Source organism: Xenopus tropicalis, chromosome 6 (genome assembly GCF_000004195.4).
Source record: "Xenopus tropicalis strain Nigerian chromosome 6, UCB_Xtro_10.0, whole genome shotgun sequence".
Taxonomy (NCBI): domain Eukaryota; kingdom Metazoa; phylum Chordata; class Amphibia; order Anura; family Pipidae; genus Xenopus; species Xenopus tropicalis.
Window position 1 is genome coordinate 125772687 of NC_030682.2, and position 22045 is coordinate 125794731.

The 22045-nt window shown below is 38.6% G+C and overlaps 1 protein-coding gene across 2 annotated transcripts in view; it reads right to left on the bottom strand.

Annotated features, from left to right (window-relative positions):
* The window catches only part of mmp16 (matrix metallopeptidase 16), a 149028-nt gene that overhangs the window by 42028 nt on the left and 84955 nt on the right, over positions 1 to 22045 (bottom strand). For both annotated transcript variants that reach the window (XM_012964668.3, NM_001015992.3), the window contains 1 exon segment: positions 8257 to 8561. In XM_012964668.3, the coding sequence (XP_012820122.1) occupies positions 8257 to 8561 (305 nt within the window).

Below are 22045 nucleotides of genomic sequence, written 5' to 3' on the forward strand. Positions count from 1 at the left end.
AGCATTCAATACAATAATCAGGAACAAGCCATTTTATGCCTCACTATACATTCCCTAGATTGGAGTTTGTTTCTTAAGGGTAGGAAAATGCTGGGAACTGGGGCAGATCATTCCCCACGGCCAATGAAAATCACTATTGAAAGGAATTCTAATGAGCAAGTCCTTCCCCATCCTGAGCACACACTGACACACGCATGTACACAAACAAGGCACGTCGGGTTTATTTTGGGCTGAAACAAACAAGACATAATAAGATCAATATCGAGAGACCATCTGACTCACTCTGAGCTTTTATAACATGAATCTAATCAGCCAGAGCAGCCGGTAGGAATACATGAGCTCTATTTATGCTTGCAAACCTACCAACACGTAGCAGGCCTATGGCTATATTGCTAGGCACGTTCGGAGGGTATGTGGCTATTATTTGTAAGCAGCTGTCAGCATGATACAGTGAGTTCCCCCGCTGACAGCAAGCGAAGAGCCAGACAGGACTGTACGACAGCAGGATGATAACATTACCATAGAGCTGTACAGCAGCTGCACTGAAACACATGGAGATCTAGCTGCTGCTTTACAGTCATTTTATATGAATGTTACATAACTGTAGATACACTGTAAACAATTTACTGTTTATATTAATATAGTGCCAACGCTAAATAGTAAATATCACATTCATGTAATAGGGTTAGTTTCATCACAGGCTAAATAACCTATGGTAATTCATGGTAATAGTTATGGCCTGTATGGTTTAGGAGTGTAGAGAAAACAGAATTACCCAGAAAAATGAATTGTCTTTAAAAACATACTGTCAATAGTTGCCTATTGGTGTGGCTATAGTCAGAGCCAGATTTATATTCAGCACTGCCCTAACCACTCCTGCCCTTTCCTGGCTTCCTATTGATCCAGTTGGCACATAAGGTGCATAAGACTACTGCCTATGCACAAACTGGATGGTAGATGGATATTTTCCTCCCCCTTGGCTTTGCCGTCAGATTTTACAACAAGTCCAGACAGGCTACACCCTAGAAACAATTATTTGAAATATATGGACCCAAGGGCTGCCCTCGTTAGCTGCAGTCCTACTCCTAGTGCCAATATACAAATATGGCCCCGAGTGTAGGGGGAAAATAAGCCTTTCCTAACGTCAGATAATCAAGTAAGCCTAATTACATAAACCTACCATCTACCAACAATTCTGCACAGACTGACCCCCAAACCACATTATATGATATTGGCACAGGAGCTAAAAAATCAGATCATCTTCATGTAAGAAAAAGTAAATATTTGGCACCAAACAAGTCGATTTACCAGTGATTTACCAATGACCATCTCAAGTATCACTTATTGTACATGTACATGTAACAGTGCCCCAGCTCACAAACAGGCATGCATGCCACATTCCAATGCACCTAAGCCACACAATTCTTTAATGTGGACCACTGGACTACATTATTCATGACTCCATTTTAAAGGAAATGGTGCAATATCCTAGGATAAGGTGACCAGATTTCCAAAGTAAAATCTGGGGACAGGAAGGGGCCTGTGGTGCCCTGTGCACACCGTGCTAAACTTTTGTGCCACACACTTTTTGGCCACTCCCCCATTGCCACACCGGCTAAACATCACAGCCACATATTTTAATCTTATTAGATTTCCCTAAAAAAGCTCCAACATAATTTTATACATATTCCTTCCTTCAGCAACAGAAAAGCTGGCACATTAAATTTGGAGAACGTAGGAGGAGGGAAGGGGGTGGGAGGTATTTCTGTTGCCTAGTGGACAGCTTGGGACAGCTTTGAGATGTGGGGGTTATTGCAGCGGGAAATTTTCCCCTGAAACGAGGACTAATGGTAACCTTATTATAAGAGGTTGACTAAACTGAACATCAACTTACAGCTGAAATGTTAACATTGACTTCATGTAAGATAACACCTGGGTGCAAACTAACACTAAAATATATAGAAGCCAAGATCCCAAAGTTGCAGTTGTCATAAACACCAGATACATGGTGTATGGAAGCCAATGCCATTTCCTTAATTGACACCGGTCAAGGGGAGGGAGTATCAGCAAAATGTGTGACCTCCTCCCCTAATTAGCAAGGGGAGGGATAAATGGAATTCAGGAAAACTCAGTTTTGCAATGTGAAGGTCCCTGATAAGTAAGTTACTTCATAATTAATTACTTGTGTCAAGGACCAGGAAAATTAGTGATCTTCTACCTTGCAGTTAGGAGAGTAAGTCTGAAACCGCAACTGCACTGTCCATGTGTATTGCCTCTCCACTGAATTCCCAGCATCTCACCATCATTTCAATGCCAGCCCTGAACTCACACTCCAGAGGCAGCCAGTATCTACTTTATTGCAGTGGGACTAAGATCAAGATGCACAGGGAAAAGATACACTAAGAAATTTGGGGCATGTGTAATGAAAGCTATAATAATGAAAAAATAATAAAAAATAAAATGACTTTCAAATAAAGTAACCACATGGATTTGATTTTATAGTGCCGTCACCAGAGTAACAGGGCTACGTCTGCACCTCCAACCTGCAGAGTATTCTCATTCCAGATATGCAGTAGACTATATTAAAAACATAAAAAGTTTATATCATACATTATACAAGATAGCATTTAATGAAAAGGGCTGTTCAAAGATTCAATATTTTAAAGAAAAGAATCCCATCTGCGAACAATAGAAATGCCATTTATAATAGGGGTTCTTTGTGAGAGAGAATGGGTCTCTCGCTAAAATACTCATTAAAAACAAATTGAAAGCACATATTTGATCCTGCTCAGTTTTACTCACGTGGGGCACGGGGACTGCAATTCTTTTTCTCCACCAGGATAATGTGCGCGGCGCTCATTTATCTTTTATCTTCTATTCCACTAGGGTAGGGGTTCTTAACAACTCAAGGCTCATAACAATGAACTACCAGACCTCTCTTATTAGCCACATTACTATACATATTACATCTGGGATACATTTGTTTTTTTTAATTCACTTGTATTTTTAATACATATATACACACATATATACACACATATATACATATCTTAACATGGTCTCCTCAGGAAAAACAGTATAACAGTAATCCAGTGATCCCCAACCAGTGGCTCAGGGGCAACATGTTGCTCCCCAACCCCTTGAATGTTGCTCTCAGAGCCCCCAAACCAGGTAGTTATTTTTGAATTCCTGACTTGGGGGCAAGTTTTGGTTGAATAAAAACAAGATTTACTCCCAAATAAAGCCCCCTGTAAGCTGATAGTGTGCATAGAGGCCCCTTATAGCCAATCTTAACCCTTATTTGGCTCCTCCATGAACTTTTATGGTGCTTGTGTTGGGATCAGTGTACTGGCTCTACATTTCTAAAGCTCTGGCTATTTATAATTCCATTATTGGTCATATACGGTATATGAATGGGCACAACAATTATACTATATATATATATATATATATTTCCCCCCTAGGTCACACTCCCAATGGCTGCTTGTGGGGAAATAATAACAGAAATGGGGCATGCATTGGGATCCCAGGGCCCTGCACCCCCATGACCCCTATCCTTACCACCTCCCCTCCCTGTAAATGTTGAAGGGGGGCTAAATGGCAGTTGCAGTACACCTGTGGGAGTGGGGGTAATCTGGGGTACAGAAGGTTCTTTGTCTTTGCAGACCTCTCCGGAGCATTAAGGAATGATGTTGCCTACCCGTCTAAAATACAATGAATCCTGTTTGAGAAAAAAACTGCAAGCCGAACCAGTAACTCCTTTATACAGCAAAAACAGCAAATGGAAAATAACAAACCACTTTCCCCTTTTAAAATTTTCATCATAAAAATACAAGGCATATTATAAAAAGGCAGGGCGAGGAAATATTTACTTCTACGTATAAACCTTCCTGGTATATCACTGACACGCAGAGGGGTCGGTTTACCACATAGAAGATAAAATTGCACCATTGTTATCCAGAGCAATCAATCATATCTGATCAGATGAAATACTTCAATATACTGCATAGAATTTATGGTCTACATAACATGTTAACCGGCCCCAGCTCCCAGGATCAATATAAAGCTGTAAAAACAGTGCTTATGTTTTAGTTTGCAGCTGAAACGTCAGCGATTATCCATTGTTTAATGTAACAGATATAAGGGCAGCAAGTGCCAGGATTATCATCTTTCAGCCACAGACATAATAGCCCAATACGCTTTCTATACCAACACTGCCATAATTAACTCATATGAAACTGTTATAGTCATCACAGTGCAAATAATATCCCTCATTCGCCTTGGGAAATCTCTGTTTCTTACTGTTTCCTTCTAATGTTGGAACCTTTCTTGGCAAATTATTTGTCTGTCTAAGCGCCTAATTTCTTCCATTTTCTCTATTGGATTCTCTAGAAGACACTGGGTCAGGTTATGTTCTAGAATTAATGTACCTTAAAAGAAGTGGAACAATGAGATCTTAAAGGGGAACTCCACCCAAAAACAACATTTTTGAAAAGTAAACAAAATTTCAAGCATTTACCTGCTGTTCACCTGCCCCCTGTTCCCCTGCTGACTACTTTGAGACTCAACAGACTCACAATCCTCTGCACATGATTTCAAAAAGGAAAGGAACATCAAAGTAAAATGAACTGTGGGTTATGTAGTTCCTGCATGCTGTCTGTAAGCTGTGGAGAAGTTGTTACAATTTGTAACATCTATGTTTTAGTCCCTTCTTCTCTGCCAGCATTTCAAATGATGCAGAAAGAGAACTGTTTTGCAGCTGGATTTCAGCATAAAAAAATGCTATTTATTCATAATTTTTGAAGGAACAGATTACAGTGATAGGTATATTAGGGGTTTCTGTGTTGTGTGGGGCTCTTTAACATATTTTGGTTTGGAAGCCAGAGTTTCCCTTTCATTCTGAAGAGTGTGTGTGGTTCCCAATATACATGTAGCCAATGGGGTATGCCTGGAAATCATATCTGCAGATGCAGATACCATGTGTCTTTCCCACACCTTGTGTTTTAACCCTTTCTCCTAATAGATTGTAAGCTCTTTTGGGCAGGGCCCTCTTCACCTCTTATATCAGTTATTGGTTGCTTTGTATGTTACTCTCTATGAAATCCACTTATTGTACAGTGCTGTGGAATATGTTGGTGCTTTACAAATACATGTTAATAATAATAATAATAATAATAATAATAATAATAATATGCCGTTGTATGGTGCACTAACATATAAGGGAACACCTCTTCACTTCCTGCTCTTCCGTTATCCAGAAACCCTTTATCCAGAAAGCTCAGAACTATGGGAAGGCCATCTCCCACAGACTCTATTTAAAAAAAAAATAATTCATATTTTTAAAAACTGATTTCCTTTTTTCTGTAATAACAAACCAGTACCTTGTACTTGATCCTAACACAATGAATCCTTACTAGGGCAAAACAATCCTACTGTAATGCATTACTGCCCACTCCTAGTTTCTAGCAGGGCATCTCCAGTTGGGTTTGCGCTGGGCCCCTGTAATTACTGCATTAACTGTGTTGTAAGCCTAGTGCAAATCTGAACTTTAGGAATAATGACCAAGTTGTTTCAGCAAAGATGTTGAGATTACAGTTTCAATTGTGATTCTACAGGATCCAGGCATTGGTCCATCTGATCAACAAACTGTAGGGCTGATGTCATGGGGGGAAGCTTGAAGCAGTGGCAAGGGGGCTCAACCTGAAGGGCAATTAGGGTAAAAATTGAGGAGAATGGCCATTTGCTTTCTTAGATACCTCTGGAAGACAAGCTTAATGGTAGTGTGCTCCATAGTGTTCATTCTGGGAGTACCTCTGCCCTGGATCTATAAGGTGTAGACACCTGTGGCAGTTCTTTAAACAAGGCAGTGTTTATAGAATTAAAAAAAAGCCAGAATTTGCACCTTTTAGACTATCTTCCTAGTCATAAATGGCCCCCTAATGACTGAATATCTGATACACTAATGTTTTCCTATATCTGTACTCTTTATGAGCTAAGGGGGGCCCTAACCAAAGGCTGGACCTGTAAGGGCTGTCATATTGGTAGAAGAAACTCAGATCCTGACCCATTTATAAATATCACAAACCCTCAGTTAAACATCTAAATATTCTGGGCATCAATTTGCCAAATTAGAAAAGGTAAACCTTAAGAAAAAAGAGTTAATTAGATCAATAACGAGGCACCATAAGGACACAGTGGATATTTGCAGCAATACAGCAATATTTGCACAAGAAAGTAAGGCCAAGGTAAAAAGAATTATAAAAGCTGAAGAAAAGGTCTGTTTTTTTTTTGCTCTTTTTAATTGAATTCTGTCGGAATGATTTATTGAACAGGAAGGTTTGAATCAAACATATGTCATTTCATATCAGCATACTGCCTGACAGATGCCCAAGGAACATTGCAAACAATATCATTTGCTGCTACCTTTTTCCCTACCAGAATGAATGCAATTAAGTGGCAGGTTTCGGTGACAGGCTTGAGCGGGATGTTTGTTACCTATAAACGATGTTGCAATGGAATCTGCCAAGCCAAGCTGTTTGTCAATCACACGAGCTGTACCGGTGTTTGAGCTTGATTTACTAATAAAAATGCAATCCGGTGGTTATGCCGAAATTATTCATGACTATATTGATCAATGGAAGTAGCTGAATAACTCTATTTGATGAGGATTTCAGGGATATGAAACCCTGATTCCAATCCAGTTTGTACAGTCTTTTATTACCTAATGTAGAAAAGGGATAAGTAACCAAGCAGAGCGGCCAACAAGAACCCTGGGGGTTGCTGGTCCGTAGTGCATGGAGGGTAACAGACTTTGTCTATCCCTGATTTAAAAAGAGAGTATACACCTAAAACCATCTTTGCTAAAATTACCACAATAAATAGGACTTGTGCTGAAACTACATTATGCCTCATATTTTCCTAGTTTGTTGCCATTATAAAGAACTATTTTAAAAGTTGGGCTGACCTTACCCCCCACTTTCCTTAATAAACAGAGCAATTTGTTCAGAGTTCCCTTTCTACCTTTGAACAAACAAACCCATTCCTTTTCTAAGCAGCAGCCTTTTAACAGCTTATTATCAGGGGCTTCACAGTGAACTGGTAATTAGTTTCATCAGCTCCTCCTAAGTTCTGTGAGATTAGTAATTAGAAAATACCAAAGTTAAACTGGCTTCATATTCTTGTTTAGTGCCAGAAAAAACAGAAACCATGGCTATTTCCTAATTAAAACAATAGACAGAAACATAGCTGTGGAGTCAGAAGCCATTTTGGGTAGCTGGAGTCAAAGTCGGCAAAAATGTATCGACTCCTAATAAATTTAAATTGTAAATTGTAGTTGTTTCACTAGTGGGAAGTCCAGCTGAGCCATTATAACCTTATTGCTTTCATTTTTTGTCTTTTGTTTAAACTTTATTTTATTTATCAGGAATGTTTGTAGTTTCTTTAATAAATAAAATAAAAAGCCACAATGGCATAGGCTTAGTTATAGATTTAGATCCAAACTTGGGTAGTGCCAGGCTTGGATGGCCAATAGGGCAGTGCTCCCTTGCCAGTAGTTGTTTGGTTTGTTCCCAAAAGCAGACACCATCTTGATATAGCTTTAACATTGCTGAGCTTTGGCAGTGATGAAATGCCTTGTATGTTGTGTTCTTTCACTCAACATGGAAAATACATTAGTATATTAAAAACATTGGGAATCGGAGTCGAAGGATTTATGTACTGACTCCACAGCCCTGGGCAAAAAGTATGTTAAAGCGCAATCCCTATTCTTTCCGCTCAATTTAAAAATGGGAGTATACTGTCCCTTTAAAGGCTCAGACCCCATTTTATATCTGGGACGGGCCTAGAACAAGATGGATCTGATGCCAAGTATTACAATACTGCACTTTGTTTTTTAACTATGGGTTTCATCTGACTTTTGTAGGAAAAAATTGTTGCCTCCAGTGTAGGATACTCACTACTACTACTGGCTCAGGAATTTCCAGTTACTATTACCTATGCCTTTTGAAAGTAGGTTTCCCCAACTGACTGAGGGGTATTATGACGAGTTCCTGTCCATAGCCACCTGTTATCAGCTAAGTGGACTTAAAGATGGCTGCTCAGTTGGGTAAAGGGTGCTGGGAGGCAGCTCCCTTAATTCCAGTAATCAATACCAAAACTACTATTGTAAATATAAGCTGACTTAACATGCATTAGTTTGTCAACTTTCGCAAAATAACACAAAATAAATACATAGGGCACAAAGCAGAGATCTCTTACCATCGTGATTAGGATTTCCTAAGGTCCATGGTTCATCCGAGTCAAAATGTGTGTCTCCCCCAATTCCAGGTCCTGGGAAGTAAGCATGTGCCAGAAATCCCCCCTCTCCATCAAATGGAGAACTGTCCCCGTGAAAACCTGATGCAAAAATAATAGTGATGTCTACGTCCCGTTTGCCATTTTCTAATTCACAGTATGGAACTTCTTCAAATGTCAGCGGAGTTACATTCTGCCAGACATCAAAGGCACGGCGAATGGCTTTACGGGTTTCCGAATCTCCTACTTTTGGAGTGACGTTCTTTATACTACAAGAGAAAAGAAAAACAAAAGAAATGTCAGAAATAATGACTTACTAATGTCACCTCTAAGAGACACTGCTGTCCAAAAACAAAGAGCGTGTTCTTTCCTAACCACTTCTTTGGATTATATTTATAGTTAAGAGAACTCAGACTGACTTCAGAATTTATTCCACACTTTGTACTGAAATATTTAGTAGCGGAAGTATTCCATCCTTTGCTCTGTACAAATGCAGCCACCAGCGAACAACAACCTCCAGCTGTTCCCAGCGACTCCCGACAGTCCAAGCTACAGATAATCTAATAGCCTGTAGGTTCTAGGCTGGGCACCGGAACATCAAGGGTAGAACAAGGCCATGCACAGTCTGAATGCAAGAATATTTTGTGGCCACTGTTTAACAGAAAATCTCATTCTAAAAAGATCTGGCAATTCAGGGCAATTGCAGGTGGATGTCCCTAACTGCTCCCTTTGGATTTTAATGGCAATGCCTTAGACCCCCAGTGCACTAGTTTTTTTAATTACAGGTATGGGATCCCTTATCCGAAAACCCATTATCCAGAAAGCTCAAAATTCAGAAAGTCTGTCTCCCACAGAGTCCATTTTAATCAAATAATTTAGAATTTTAAAACTGATTTTTTTTCTCTGTAGTAATAAAACATTACCTTGTACTTGATCCCAACTAAGATATAAATAATCCTTATAGGATGCAAAACAATCCTATTGGGTTTAATTAATGTTTTATAGATTTTTTAGTAGACTTAGGGGCTGATTTACTAACCCACGAATCCGACCCGAATTGGAAAAGTTCCGACTTGAAAACGAACATTTTGCGACTTTTTCGTATGTTTTGCGATTTTTTCGGATTCTGTACGAATTTTTCGTTACCAATACGATTTTTGCGTAAAAACGCGAGTTTTTCGTATCCATTACGAAAGTTGCGTAAAAAGTTGCGCATTTTTCGTAGCGTTAAAACTTACGCGAAAAGTTGCGCATTTTTCGTAGCGTTAAAACATAACGCTACGAAAAATGCGCAACTTTTCGCGTAAGTTTTAACGCTACGCAAAATGCGCAACTTTTTACGCAACTTTCGTAATGGATAGGAAAACTCGCGTTTTTACGCAAAAATCGTATTGGATCCGAAAAATTCGTAAAGAATCCGAAAAAATCGCAAAACATACGAAAAAATCGCAAAGTACCGATCATTACGAAAAAACCGCAATCGGACTCCATTCGACCCGTTCGTGGGTAAGTAAATCAGCCCCTTAAGGTATGGAGATCCAAATTACAGAAAGACCCCTTATCTGGAATACCCTTGGTCCCGAGCATTCTGGATAACAGGTCCTATACCTGTATTTGCCTTTTTCTTCTGACTTTTTCCAACTTTGAAATAGGGGACCCCCGCAGCCAAAAAAAGAAATATTGCTTTGCGAGGCTATAATTTTATTATAATTATTACTTTTTATTATTTTTCTATTCAGTCCCTCTCCTATTCATAAACCAGTCTCTCATTCAAACCACTCCCTGGTTGCTAAGGTAATTTGAACCCTAGCAACCAGATAAAAGCTGAAATTCCAAACTGAAGAACTGTTAAACAAAAAGTGAAATAATTAAAAAAACAAAAATAATACAAAATGAAGAAGGACTGGAAGTTACCAGTGCTACCAACAGGCCATTAAAACTTTACCCTCGTGTGGACCCTGCTCTAAATTTCTCCATCTATCCCCTTTATAGGGCACTTAACACCCCTGTTACCTTCCATGATCTACCTGTGCTTCTATCTTCCTTTAAGTAATTGGCTTGTTTTCCCAGGATTCCATAGAATTCCCACGAATGGGAAGTTTTTTGCACCCTGGATGTTGGTAAGAAGATAATTGGCAAACAAAGAACAGGCTTTGGACCGGTTATCCAGAATGCTCAGGACCTGGGGTTTTCGGTATGAAGGTGTTTTCCCTGGATTGCATCACCATACCTTATAATCATACAAACATTAAATAAACACATAGGATTGTTTTGTCACCATATGGGTTTGTAGTTTAGTTTGGATCAAGTACAAGGTTTTATTATTACAGAGAAAAGGGAAATCATTTTTAAACATTTGAGGTATTTGATTAAAATTGAGTCTATGTGAGATGACCTTCCCGTAATTCAGAGCTTTCTGGATAAGGGGTTTCCAGATAATGGATCCCTCCCCTGTATTTGTATTGTTTGGATCAGGGTTAGGGAAAGCGTCTCTGGTTAGAATCTCCATACTGCACCTTTTCCATGGTTTTTATAAAGCCTTTAAAATGTGTTTGGGGCTTTCTAAAGGCTGTTTTGATGTTAATCCACTTTGCGCTTTCTTTATTTGAGCCTTTCAGTCGCTTAATACGCTCACTGCACTTTTTATGAACACTGAAATTTTCAGCTTATTCCTCCCAGACAATTTTTGTGGAGCTTTGGCTGATTCTAAATCTAATAAAAAAAAAATATCCCGACCTCCACTCGTTGGTGACATCTGCGCGTCACTCATTTACAGCGGCTGAAAGATGAAAAGCCGCGGTGATTTATGCGCAGTGTTAAGAACTGGAAACGCCGCTCTCATAAATGCTGTTGAAATGCACTCGGCTCCCAACGCAGGCGAAAAACAAGCCCGCCCAATCAGTTAATTAGGGAACAGTGCATAATTTGTCAGGGTCTTGTAGGAAATAAAAAGCTTCCAATTCTGTGTGATTTGTTACACCTGAATCTTTTCATTCCAGCTGGCATCAATCAATGCTAAGCTGAAAAACACTCTTTTCATATTTTTTTTGTCTCCTAGTATGGCTTATTGAAATAAATGAATTGCTTCTAGTCAAACATAGATTTCATTTTCTGCTACTCTTTTTCTCCAGACACTTCACATTAGGTTACTCCATTAATCTCTGTGCCGTTTGGCTGGCCTTGCTTTCATTCATTGCTTTAAAGGAAATCAAAAGGCCATATATGAGGCTGCCTTTGCCATTTACATTTCAATTGTATATGAGTTAAAGACTGTAGGAGTTCCTAAAACAGGTATGGGATCTGCTATCCAGAATGCCCGGGACCTAGGGTTTCCTTGATAAGGGGTATTTCTATCATTTGGATCTGCATACAATAGTCCCTAAAGGGGCACATCTATAAGGCCTATTAATTAAAGTGTCATCTAGAAATAAAAGGTTTCCTGGATAAGCTGTCTTTCTAAAACTTGGTTCTCCATACAATAGTCCCTAAAGGGCCACATCTATAAGGCATATTAATTAAAGTGTCATTTAGAAATGAATGGTTTCTGGATAAGGGGTCTTTCTGTAATTTGGATCTCTATACCTTAAGTCTGCTTAAAAAAAATCAATCAAATTAATTATATACAAATGTTTTCCCTTATATTTTTACCTGGATAACAGGTCCCATGCGTGTAAAGTGCCAGCAACTTACAACAGTTTCCGTTACTTTATGGCAAACAGTGGTCTTACAATCCTTTTACAAACAGAAAAAAATACACACATAAATACTTATGGGCCTGAAAAGCATTATACAGGTATGGGATCCATTATCTGTGAACCCATTATCCAAAAAGTGCTGAATTACAGGGCGACCATCTCCCATAGACAGTTTTAGTCAAATAAATTTAAAAAAAATATTTCCTTTTTCTCTGTAATAATAAAACTGTGCCTTGTACTTGATCATAAGTTATAATGAATCCATAATGGAGGTAAAACAATCGGTTTATTCAAGTTTTCAGTAGACTTAAGATATGGAGATTCAAAGACCCCTTATCAAGAAAATCCCTGGTCCAGCATTCTGGATAACAGGTCCAATCCCTGTAGGCATAATTTCTAGATGTCACTTTAATTATTGGGCCTTACAGATGTGCCCCTCTAGGGACTAATATATAGGGTTCCCAAGCAGTGTCCCAATAGGCTCCATTAGTAGAAATATGTTACATCTGCCCATACCAATAAGTATATATCGTACAAACAACTGAAACTACATGGTGCCTCTGGCCCTTCACCTATGGTTTTCTCACCAATTCCAAAGACAGACAGACATGATGCAGGAAAATAAAGAAGTCCCCTATCACAGCCCAGTGCTCTCCCATGAGATACACCTGCCATTTGAGTTTGTAGAGCTGACAAACTTTAGGTTTAGGGCAGCAGAGCAGAGAATGCAGATATACACTTACTGCTATTTCATTCAGTGGGCTGGAAAATGATAAATGAAAGCAGGGATTTAATAACTCCTTTTTCCTAATCGCAGCAATGCATTCGTGTGTTATGATGCAGAATAAAACTAATTTTTTTCTTAACCGATTCTTAAAATCAAAGGACCTCTATGTCACAGGTGAAGATGACAAAGGTAATGCTAATTCTACTGGAAAATGTAATAACTTCTTCTTAACAGGGAAAAAAATCCCTTTCATCCAGAATCATTCACACCATACTGACTGTATGGGAAGCCGCCGTGTCCTTGACATTTTATTACAGGTAATGGGAGTTCTTAGCAACAGATAATTATTCTGAGTAATCGCAGGAGTAGTGCACTAGGGAGAGACCAACCCATGGCATTCAGGCTGGGGCTAATCTCTACAGCTCATCACCAACACAGCTGGCTGGTCTAAAGTAGGAGATTCTCAGTATACAAATAGATATATTTAGCCCTCTGGTAATGTACGTTAATGTACGTTAATATGATAAATTGAAATGATACAAATGAAAGAATATATATATTTAACAGGCAGATTGAAGATCACACTATATAATTATTGCAGTGCTGTGCAAATGAGAATACCAGAGAAAAAGGTATAGTATGAATATAACTGCAAATAATTCTACTAATATTCCTTTTATCCTCTTTAATAAATGTGGGTTTGGGGATACAAAAGAGCAGGTATGGGACCTGTTATCCAGAATGCTCAGGACCTGGGGTTTTCCGAAAAAGGAATCTACTTAAAAAACTTATAGACATTAATTAAACCCAATAGGATTGTTTTGCCACCAATATAGATTCATGCAACTTAATTACCCAAGTACTAGGTGCTGTTTTATTTTTTCAGGGAAAATGGAAATAATTTTTAAAAATGTGATTTATTCGATTTTAATGGATTCTTACTGTAATTTGAAACTTTCTTGATAACAGGATTTTGGACAATGGGTCCCATACCTGTACTATAAATACAATTAAAGGACATGTAAAGTCTATTTCACTGGGGGTTGCCAAATGTAAGCATGCACAGTAGAGTAAATCACAGGGGTTTACTAAACTGCCCATGCAGGAACAGGGATTGTTGCAAGGTATACCTGGGACACTGGTCAGAACGTAAGTAAAATGCCGGCACAGCACTGATATAGTTTTTGTTCCACAGGTTGGTGTAGTTTTCTCTACAACATCAACCTGAAAAAAAAATCAATTTCTCTGCCCTCTCCACAATTGTGGTCATGGATGTGTGTGCACCTGCCAAAATTCCAAATGAACAGGGCACCGGGTGGGCAATGACATTATGGGGCGGGGGAAGAGGTAGGCTATGACATAATGGGGACAGGAAGAGGCAGGACCTTGTGGTCACTGGACGGGGCTATGAAACAGCGACTGGCCAATCGCTGCACAAATCTCAGTGAGTTTGGAAAAACTGGGCAGGAGGTTTTGACCTCCAAAAACAGGGCTGTCTGGGCCAAAACTGGACAGGTGGCAACTCTAACTACAGAGCAGAATGCACAACCCAATCTGCCCAGTCCCCACCCATCTTTGTCTATATACACACCCACTGTTATATACTTTTTGTGACTGTGAATACTCAGTCGCCTTTTTAATATATGCTCCCATTTTTAGTGTCCACTTTAATTTTGACTATTTTCCCCTCCTTATGCATGCCTATATTTTATTACAATGTATCTGATAGAAGCAATAGCAATGGACTATTTGAAGTACCAAGTCGAACGTTAGTCCACTACAGAAATAAGGCTTAGGCTCATTTCATGTTTTAAAGCCAATCAATAAAGCCGAGCTCATATTAATTGGAATTATTCAGAGAGGAATTATTTAGAGAATGATTTACAGCTACACCGCTTTGACGGAGATCCAATACCATCTTGGGATTGTTTTATTCTTGATCCAAATTCTTTCCTAATTTAAAGCTTTAGTAGAAAATACAAACCCTGTATTCCTCTTTTTACCTGCTTATTCCATTTCATCATGTAAAGGATTTTATCAAAGTCTCTCAGGCTTATAGACAGTATTGAGAGAACTGCACTATATTACTGAGTGCTGATGCTCTCGCCAGACTTGTAGTCAGTAAAAGTGTCAAACAATTAAGCACAAAATTCCAAGCTTATGGCCAGGAGCAGAATCCCATAACCATACAGTATTGGAAAGTCCCATTAGTCTGAACTCAAAATTCTCTTTTGAACTTTGGTTAAAGGGCCAATAGCAATAAAAGAACAGAATATATATGTATAGCAGTAGCAGTAGAAGGGTGACCTGCAACACATGCAAAATCACATGTCAACTGTAGGTCTGCCCCCTCTTAAGTTATACCACTGGCCCCACTCCCCTCTGTTAGCTTTTCATGTTAGTTTCTTTAGGATTATACTTAGAAAAACATATTATAACCTGAAAACAATGGCAATTAGTGTAAAAATGAATGTCATTTAATCTCTTTTGTGTATTAAAATCACAAGACATTTAGGGTTAGCCTGAACACTAAGGAAAGGCCAACTCCCAGCATTTTTGCCCTTTTTTTCAAAGCACCCATCGAAAAATAAGCACTTTTTAGTTTTCAAGGCAAAATGCACGGTAAATGCCATAATATGCCTTTAGGACCTTTATTTTGTAAATCTAGACAGCTCACATTGCAACATAACTTTTTTTTTTTCTTAAACAAGAATTCATATATGAAATACACACTCTCACTCTCTGGTACTGGAACATAAAAGTCAGAAAACTTCACAGTAAATTGTAACCACAATTTCTTTTGGTACCTAAATACATCTCTTCTGAAGAACCCAAAACCTAAATAGTTAATTTTAATTGTTAAGGCTGACACTTGATCCCCTCCAAAGAAAACTTGCTGGTTGGGGTTTTAGTGTTGTGAAAGCCCCTATAAGTAGGCTAACCCTATAAATCCATATTTTCAGAAGGTAGATCTCGCATTCGAGTCCAAACTTGAGAATCCACTCACACTCCAACATGGGGTAGACAAAACTTTTGGGTAGACCAAACCCAAAATATCATCAACATAAAGACCATGGGTTGGTTAAACAGTTTAAAACCAATTATACATAATATTTAAAAGCCTGAAAAGAATCCTTCTGTGCCTAAACATTCTGCAGAGCACTACCAAGAGGATCCAGTCAAAACAGAATCTTGGTCTAGATCACATATGTGTCAATTTTAGGAAGGTGATTACTTTTGAAGGTTGCAACAGCATCAGATCTTTTGTATTTTTAAATTAAGAAGTTTGCAACCCAATGAACTGCATGCTGATATGGACTTTTTTTAATTGTTATTTGTACAAAGCATAATTTTAAGAATGAAGCATTACATTTTGATTGATGCATTTGGTTGTCTTGTGAATAGCCACTTTTACCATATGTGTTGATAGCAGTGGTTTTGTTGGTGGTCTATGTATAATAGCTTGCTGGGGAACTAGGAGTTTGTACTTTTATAATATGTTTGTGTTCCTTTATCCCCCTTTAGGGTATGTCTCTGGAGTGTGAATGACCTGGAATAAGGAGCCAGTTATTTACATTCTGTATTTATTGCCAGCTGCTCCATGTGTAGCTCCTCTTGTGCCTGCCAGTGTGTCAGTATTTCTACACTTGGTTGTGAATGCTGCCAACTGGTGGCACTGTTGATGTGTATGGGCACGGTCATATGGGATGTATTACTTCCATGTAAGCAAGTTCATTGTGATTGGCCTCTGATTGGTAAAATCAAACAGTGTGCCATTTAGTATGCCATGGTTGTTTGAAAGCTTATCAGCACCATGGCAGCTGTTCCACATCTGATACAGCCGGTAGCATTCACAACTATGAGTAGGAGGTTATAGAGACATTGGCAGGCACGAGAGGAGCTACACAGGGAGCAGATGGCCATGTATACAGTGTTTACATATTATTTTGGCAGGGGCAATTGCCAAAAAAAAGGAACACAATAAAGTACACAAACTAAATATACAGCAAGTGCTTAAAAAAAGGATGGATCCTGAGTTAATTAACTGCAATTTAATTTATCGTCATTCCTTTTCTACTATTGTGTATTTTACAGCTGCAAGTTGTGACTGTTAATATGCAGGCTATTAGTCAAATTCATCATATCATCCTTAGGAATATGTATAAAATTGACCCACTGGCTACAGGAATAGAACTGAGTGACTGAAGGATGGATGGCTTTAATGATACACTGGCCGGGGGCTACAGTGATGAATATTTTTCAGTTGCTGATGTCTCCTGAGGAACAGCGAATACGATACTGTTGTCACACATTCTTCATGGAAAGACATTAACATCAGCTACAGCTGGAACAGATATGCAATTTTTAATCACCTTGGAAATATCTATCAAGGATGTGAGCAAGCAGAACTATAGAGAGTAAATCCATATTATATTTGTAAATTTATAAGATGATGAGATGAGCCATCCATCCTAGCTACACAAAGAGATGAGCAAAAAATGCTTATTTCTCCCCGTGAAGGGTTCTGTTGACATAATACATGTATATCTGGAATCCCATTATCCAGAAATCTCCAATTTACAGTAAGGTTTCCTTTTTTACTGTAATAATAAAACAGTACCTTGTACTTGATCCCAACTAACATATAATTAATATTATCTTTATTTGAGGTAAAACAATCAAATTGGGCATACAGAAGAAGCCCCATTTTACATTTTTCATGGGACCAGAAAATCCGGGAAATTGTAAAATCAGGAAAATACTTTATGCATTATATATTGGTGGGACCTAAAAAAACAGTGTAAAATTAGGGAAAACGTAAAATCAGGTTATGTAAAATTGAGGTTTCACTGTATTTAATGTTTAAATGATTTCTTAGTAGACTTTTAAAGTACGGAGATCCAAATTACAGGAAGATCCTTCGCCTGGAAAGCTCCAGGTCCCCAGCATTCTGGGTAATAGGTCCCATACATGTACTGGTAGAATAAGCCGTTAAATGACATGGTTCAGGCCCACTCATCCCCTGTGAGGAAAGAGTCAATGTCCCTAAATAAACACTTGCAATGATCCACTTTCCTGATTGGAATGGAAGGTTCCAGGATGGCAATGCATCCTTCTGCAGGACAAAAATGGCTGCAAAATGGTTTAATGAGCAAGTCAACTAATTACCAATGCTCATGTTCAGGGACCAGACTGTATTAAATGATAAAGACTATGCATACCAACTCCTTTCCAGATCCTCCTCCCAACATACTCTGGAGTTTTCGCAAGATAAAAAAGGTGCTATCATTAAATTGAATCTGGTCCTCTACGCTGGTGTTTTATTTATTCTGGCAGTTAAATATTTATATGTTATACAAGCTTGACTGGATTCTAATGGTTATCTGTAAAAGTTATGTGCCAATACCCGTGTACATTTTTTCACATTTCACGTGTTTAGCGCATGCTAGAGATGCCATTTTGAGTGCACCTAAATGCACAAGATAATTCATTATTTCCATTTGATTGTGCCTGGTTACACCTATGAGTGTTCAGTTCTGAGTATATGTATAGGATCCATTAGCTGAAAAAGCAGTACCTTGTACTTGAGCCCAGCTATAATGATAATAATTAATCCTTGTTTGAGGCAAAACGATCCTGTTGGGTTTAGTTCATGTTAAAGTTATTTTTAGTAGAATTATAGTAAGGGATCCAGATGATAGTAAGATCGCTAATCTGGAAAATCCAAATCCCGATCATTCTGGATAACAGGTCCCATACTTATACAATGCATGCATTCAGCCACGTGTTAGGACCCTTATACATGTCTACTGACTTGCACTTGAACACTGTGTGTAAGGGCCCTAACAAATTCATTGTATCATTACAGTTAACATACATACTGGAAGATTACCAAGCATGCTATAAATATTTATTGATTGTCACTATACACTATTGTATCAAGTGGGGATGCAATGCATCACTCTTGCTAAATTAAGTACCAGATAATTATCTTGCTCGCATTATAAAAGGTTAACTATAAATCATCTTCACTGTGTGATAGTGTATTGCAACATAAATGCAATATATAAATTAGTAACATTACATTGTGCTCTTGTGTTGTACAGGAGTTCATATTGATCTCTGGACTTTAATCAGCTTAAATCAAAACTGCCTTATATCCCTAATTTCCAGGGATTTATTCCATTCACAATGCCTAATGTATTACACATTTTAAAGTAACAGTGCTGTATTCCTCAATAGGATTAGTATTAGTAGGAAAGTGGGGCAATAAATTTCCTTCTGTTTTAAAGTGCCCCCAGCCCAGCAGTACAGACCACAGCTAATACTCCTACATGCATTTTGGCACACGATACTCCAAAAGCCTCAGTACATCTTATGGAAGGAATCTGTCACCGCCCAACCCATAAGAACTGACACAACTGGCTCTCCAGGCCCCTACAGCTATGTTGGAGTAGTAGTGGCCCAGTGAGGATGGGGAATGCCCTGGGATAGGATAATGGATCCCATATCTGTATAAGTAAATCCGGAGAGGGATACATCTTTTGTAAGCTGCCATAGAGTAATCAAAGAGCCTCAGATTCGGCCTAATGAGCCTATAGTGGTTGTTGATAATCCTACCATTATGGATGGGCATGCTAACAGTTTTGTGTTATAAGTGCTTTGACAATCGGCTGTGTGGGTTCTGCCTGTGACCAGTCTATTTTGTATTATTTATGTTTTTCCCAAGCCAAGTACAATTTTCAGTGGTTAAGCAGGAATATTTTCCCAAACTAATGGCCATAGGGCTGCCAATTTGCTGAGTTTTAAACCTGGACAAAGGGGCATGTGTGGTGACATTGGCGCCATGTATTGCTGACATCATCATGCGACATCATCATGTCATGATGTTTCTAGTTGCGTGATGACATCAGGGGCAAGGTTATTGCATCAACCAGATACAATTATGGTGTACTTTTTATTATTCACTCTTCACTTTGTTTAGCTGTAATATTGTTGTGTAGGCGCCATCTCAGTGCATTGTGCCTGAGTCTGAGCTTTCAGAAGGAGCCAGCGCTACACATTAGAACTGCTTTCAGCTAACCTATTGTTTCTCCTACTCCCATGTAACTGGAGGAGTCCCAAGCCGGACTTGGATTTCTTACTATTGAGTGCTATTCTGATACCTACTGGGAGCTGCTATCTTGCTCCCTTCCTATTGTTCTGCTGATCGGCTGCTGGGAGGGGGTGATATCACTCCAACTTGAAGCGCAGCAGTAAAGTGTGACTGATGTTTATCAGAGCACATGTCACATGGCTGTGGCACCCTGGGAAATGAAGAAAATGGCTACCCCCATGTGAAATTTAAAAATTAAATCAGTTCTGTCCTATTAAAGGTACAGTAACACAAAAAATGAAAGTGTATAAAAGTAATTACAATATAATGTACTGTTACCCTGCATTGCTACAACTGGTGTGTTTGCCTCAGAAAGACTACTATAGTTTGTATAAGTAAGCTGCTGTGTAGCCATGGGGGCAGCCATTCAAAGGAGAAAAGGCACAGGTTACTTAGCAGATAACAGACAAACCCCCATTATATGGGGCTTATCTACTAGTTATCTGCTATGTGCCTGTGCCTTTTCTCCTTTGAATGGCTGCCCCCATGGCTACACAGCAGCTTATTTATATAGTAGCTTTTCTATAGCAAAAACACCAGTTTTTTGCAGAGCAACAGCACATTATATTTTAATTACTTTAAAACACTTTAATTTTTTGATGTTACTGTTCCTCTAACTGATGTGTTTTGAAAAAAAAACATGATTTCTCATGACAGATTCCTTTAAGAAGCTGCACAGGGATTTATGTTACCCTTAGTTAATATTAAGTGCAAGTTCTTTATTATTACAGAGCCAAAGCAAATCAGTCAAAAATGAAGAACTAGTTGTTTAAATAGGTAAATATCATCACCATATTTCAGAGCTTTCTGAATAACATATCCCATAACTCTATTTTGCTGAAGATCACATTTCTATTAAAAACATGTTTTTCATACAAATCATCCATATCTAAAACAGGCACAAATGGGGGGAATAAAAGAATCATTGTGGGCGATCATTTTATTAAATGTAGGAAAACAAAAGTGCAGCAGAATGCAGCTCTAATGCACAGTGTATATGAGGCATACATAATAACGCCTGAAACACAAATTAACAAGAAAAATATAATTTATTGCCACATTTAGCATTCACACACTGGCAAAGTGATAAAAGTGTCAAAAAGCAGACGGAAACAATCACAGCGCTTCCCGGCTTTCATAGAAAAGACTATTTCTAAAGAACATAACATTTTTTATTATTTGCTTTCGCTTCTCATAACTGACAAGTGCAGGTTTTAGCATTCATGGCAGCAAATGATGGATGGAGTCATTTATGTAGCATTTTTTGACTAATTATATGCAAATAATTGATGCACATGTATTGACAGTGGTGGTTGTCATGTTGATTATGGGCCCTTTTTTTCCTTTTCATCTAAATTTGCCCTGTTCCCACCCTTAATAAAATAGAAATCTTTTCTGCAAGGGAAATATACAGGGCCATGAATGGGCAGTAAGAACACCAGATATTGCCCCAGGGGCACCTCCTATTATGTTCAATAATATATTGTCTGAAAAGCAACATTGCTGGCACTTGCAAGTGAAACAAGCTGAACACAACTGAGATATCAAGAGACACCACATTTTTTTTACTTTTTCCAGCAAGGATTTTTTCACTTTTGAAATTCATCCATTCAGCTCATTAAAAACACAAAATACATGTTATTTTCTGCCACCAGGCATAAAGGTCCCTTAGACTGATTCGCCAGCTAATCGGCCAGTGTATGGGCACTACCGACTGGCCTGCCTGACCGATATCTGGCCTGAAATGGGCCAGATATCGATCGGGCAGGTTAAAAAATCTAGTCGGATCGGGGACTGCATGGGCTCGTTGATGCGGTCCCCGAACCGACTGCCTCATTGCCACCAGGGCCAAACGATCGAATTAGCCTACACGTTCCCCGATATCGCCCACCCATTAACTCTAACAAAAAGCTTTTTCAGACAAAGGTTTGATAAACAAGCCCAAAGCTGCATTATCATTAGTGCAGTGCCATTAACCTTATTAATTATAGCTTTCACATTTACTAATATCATTATCTATGACTAATAAAGTGCGCTACCTGAAGAGCAAACAACCTTAACATTAAAACATTAAATAATAAACTAGTGGCTTTTAAAGGAAAACTATACCCCCAAACAATGTAGGTCTCTATAAAAAATATATTGCATACTGTGAGGAAAAACATACATAATGTG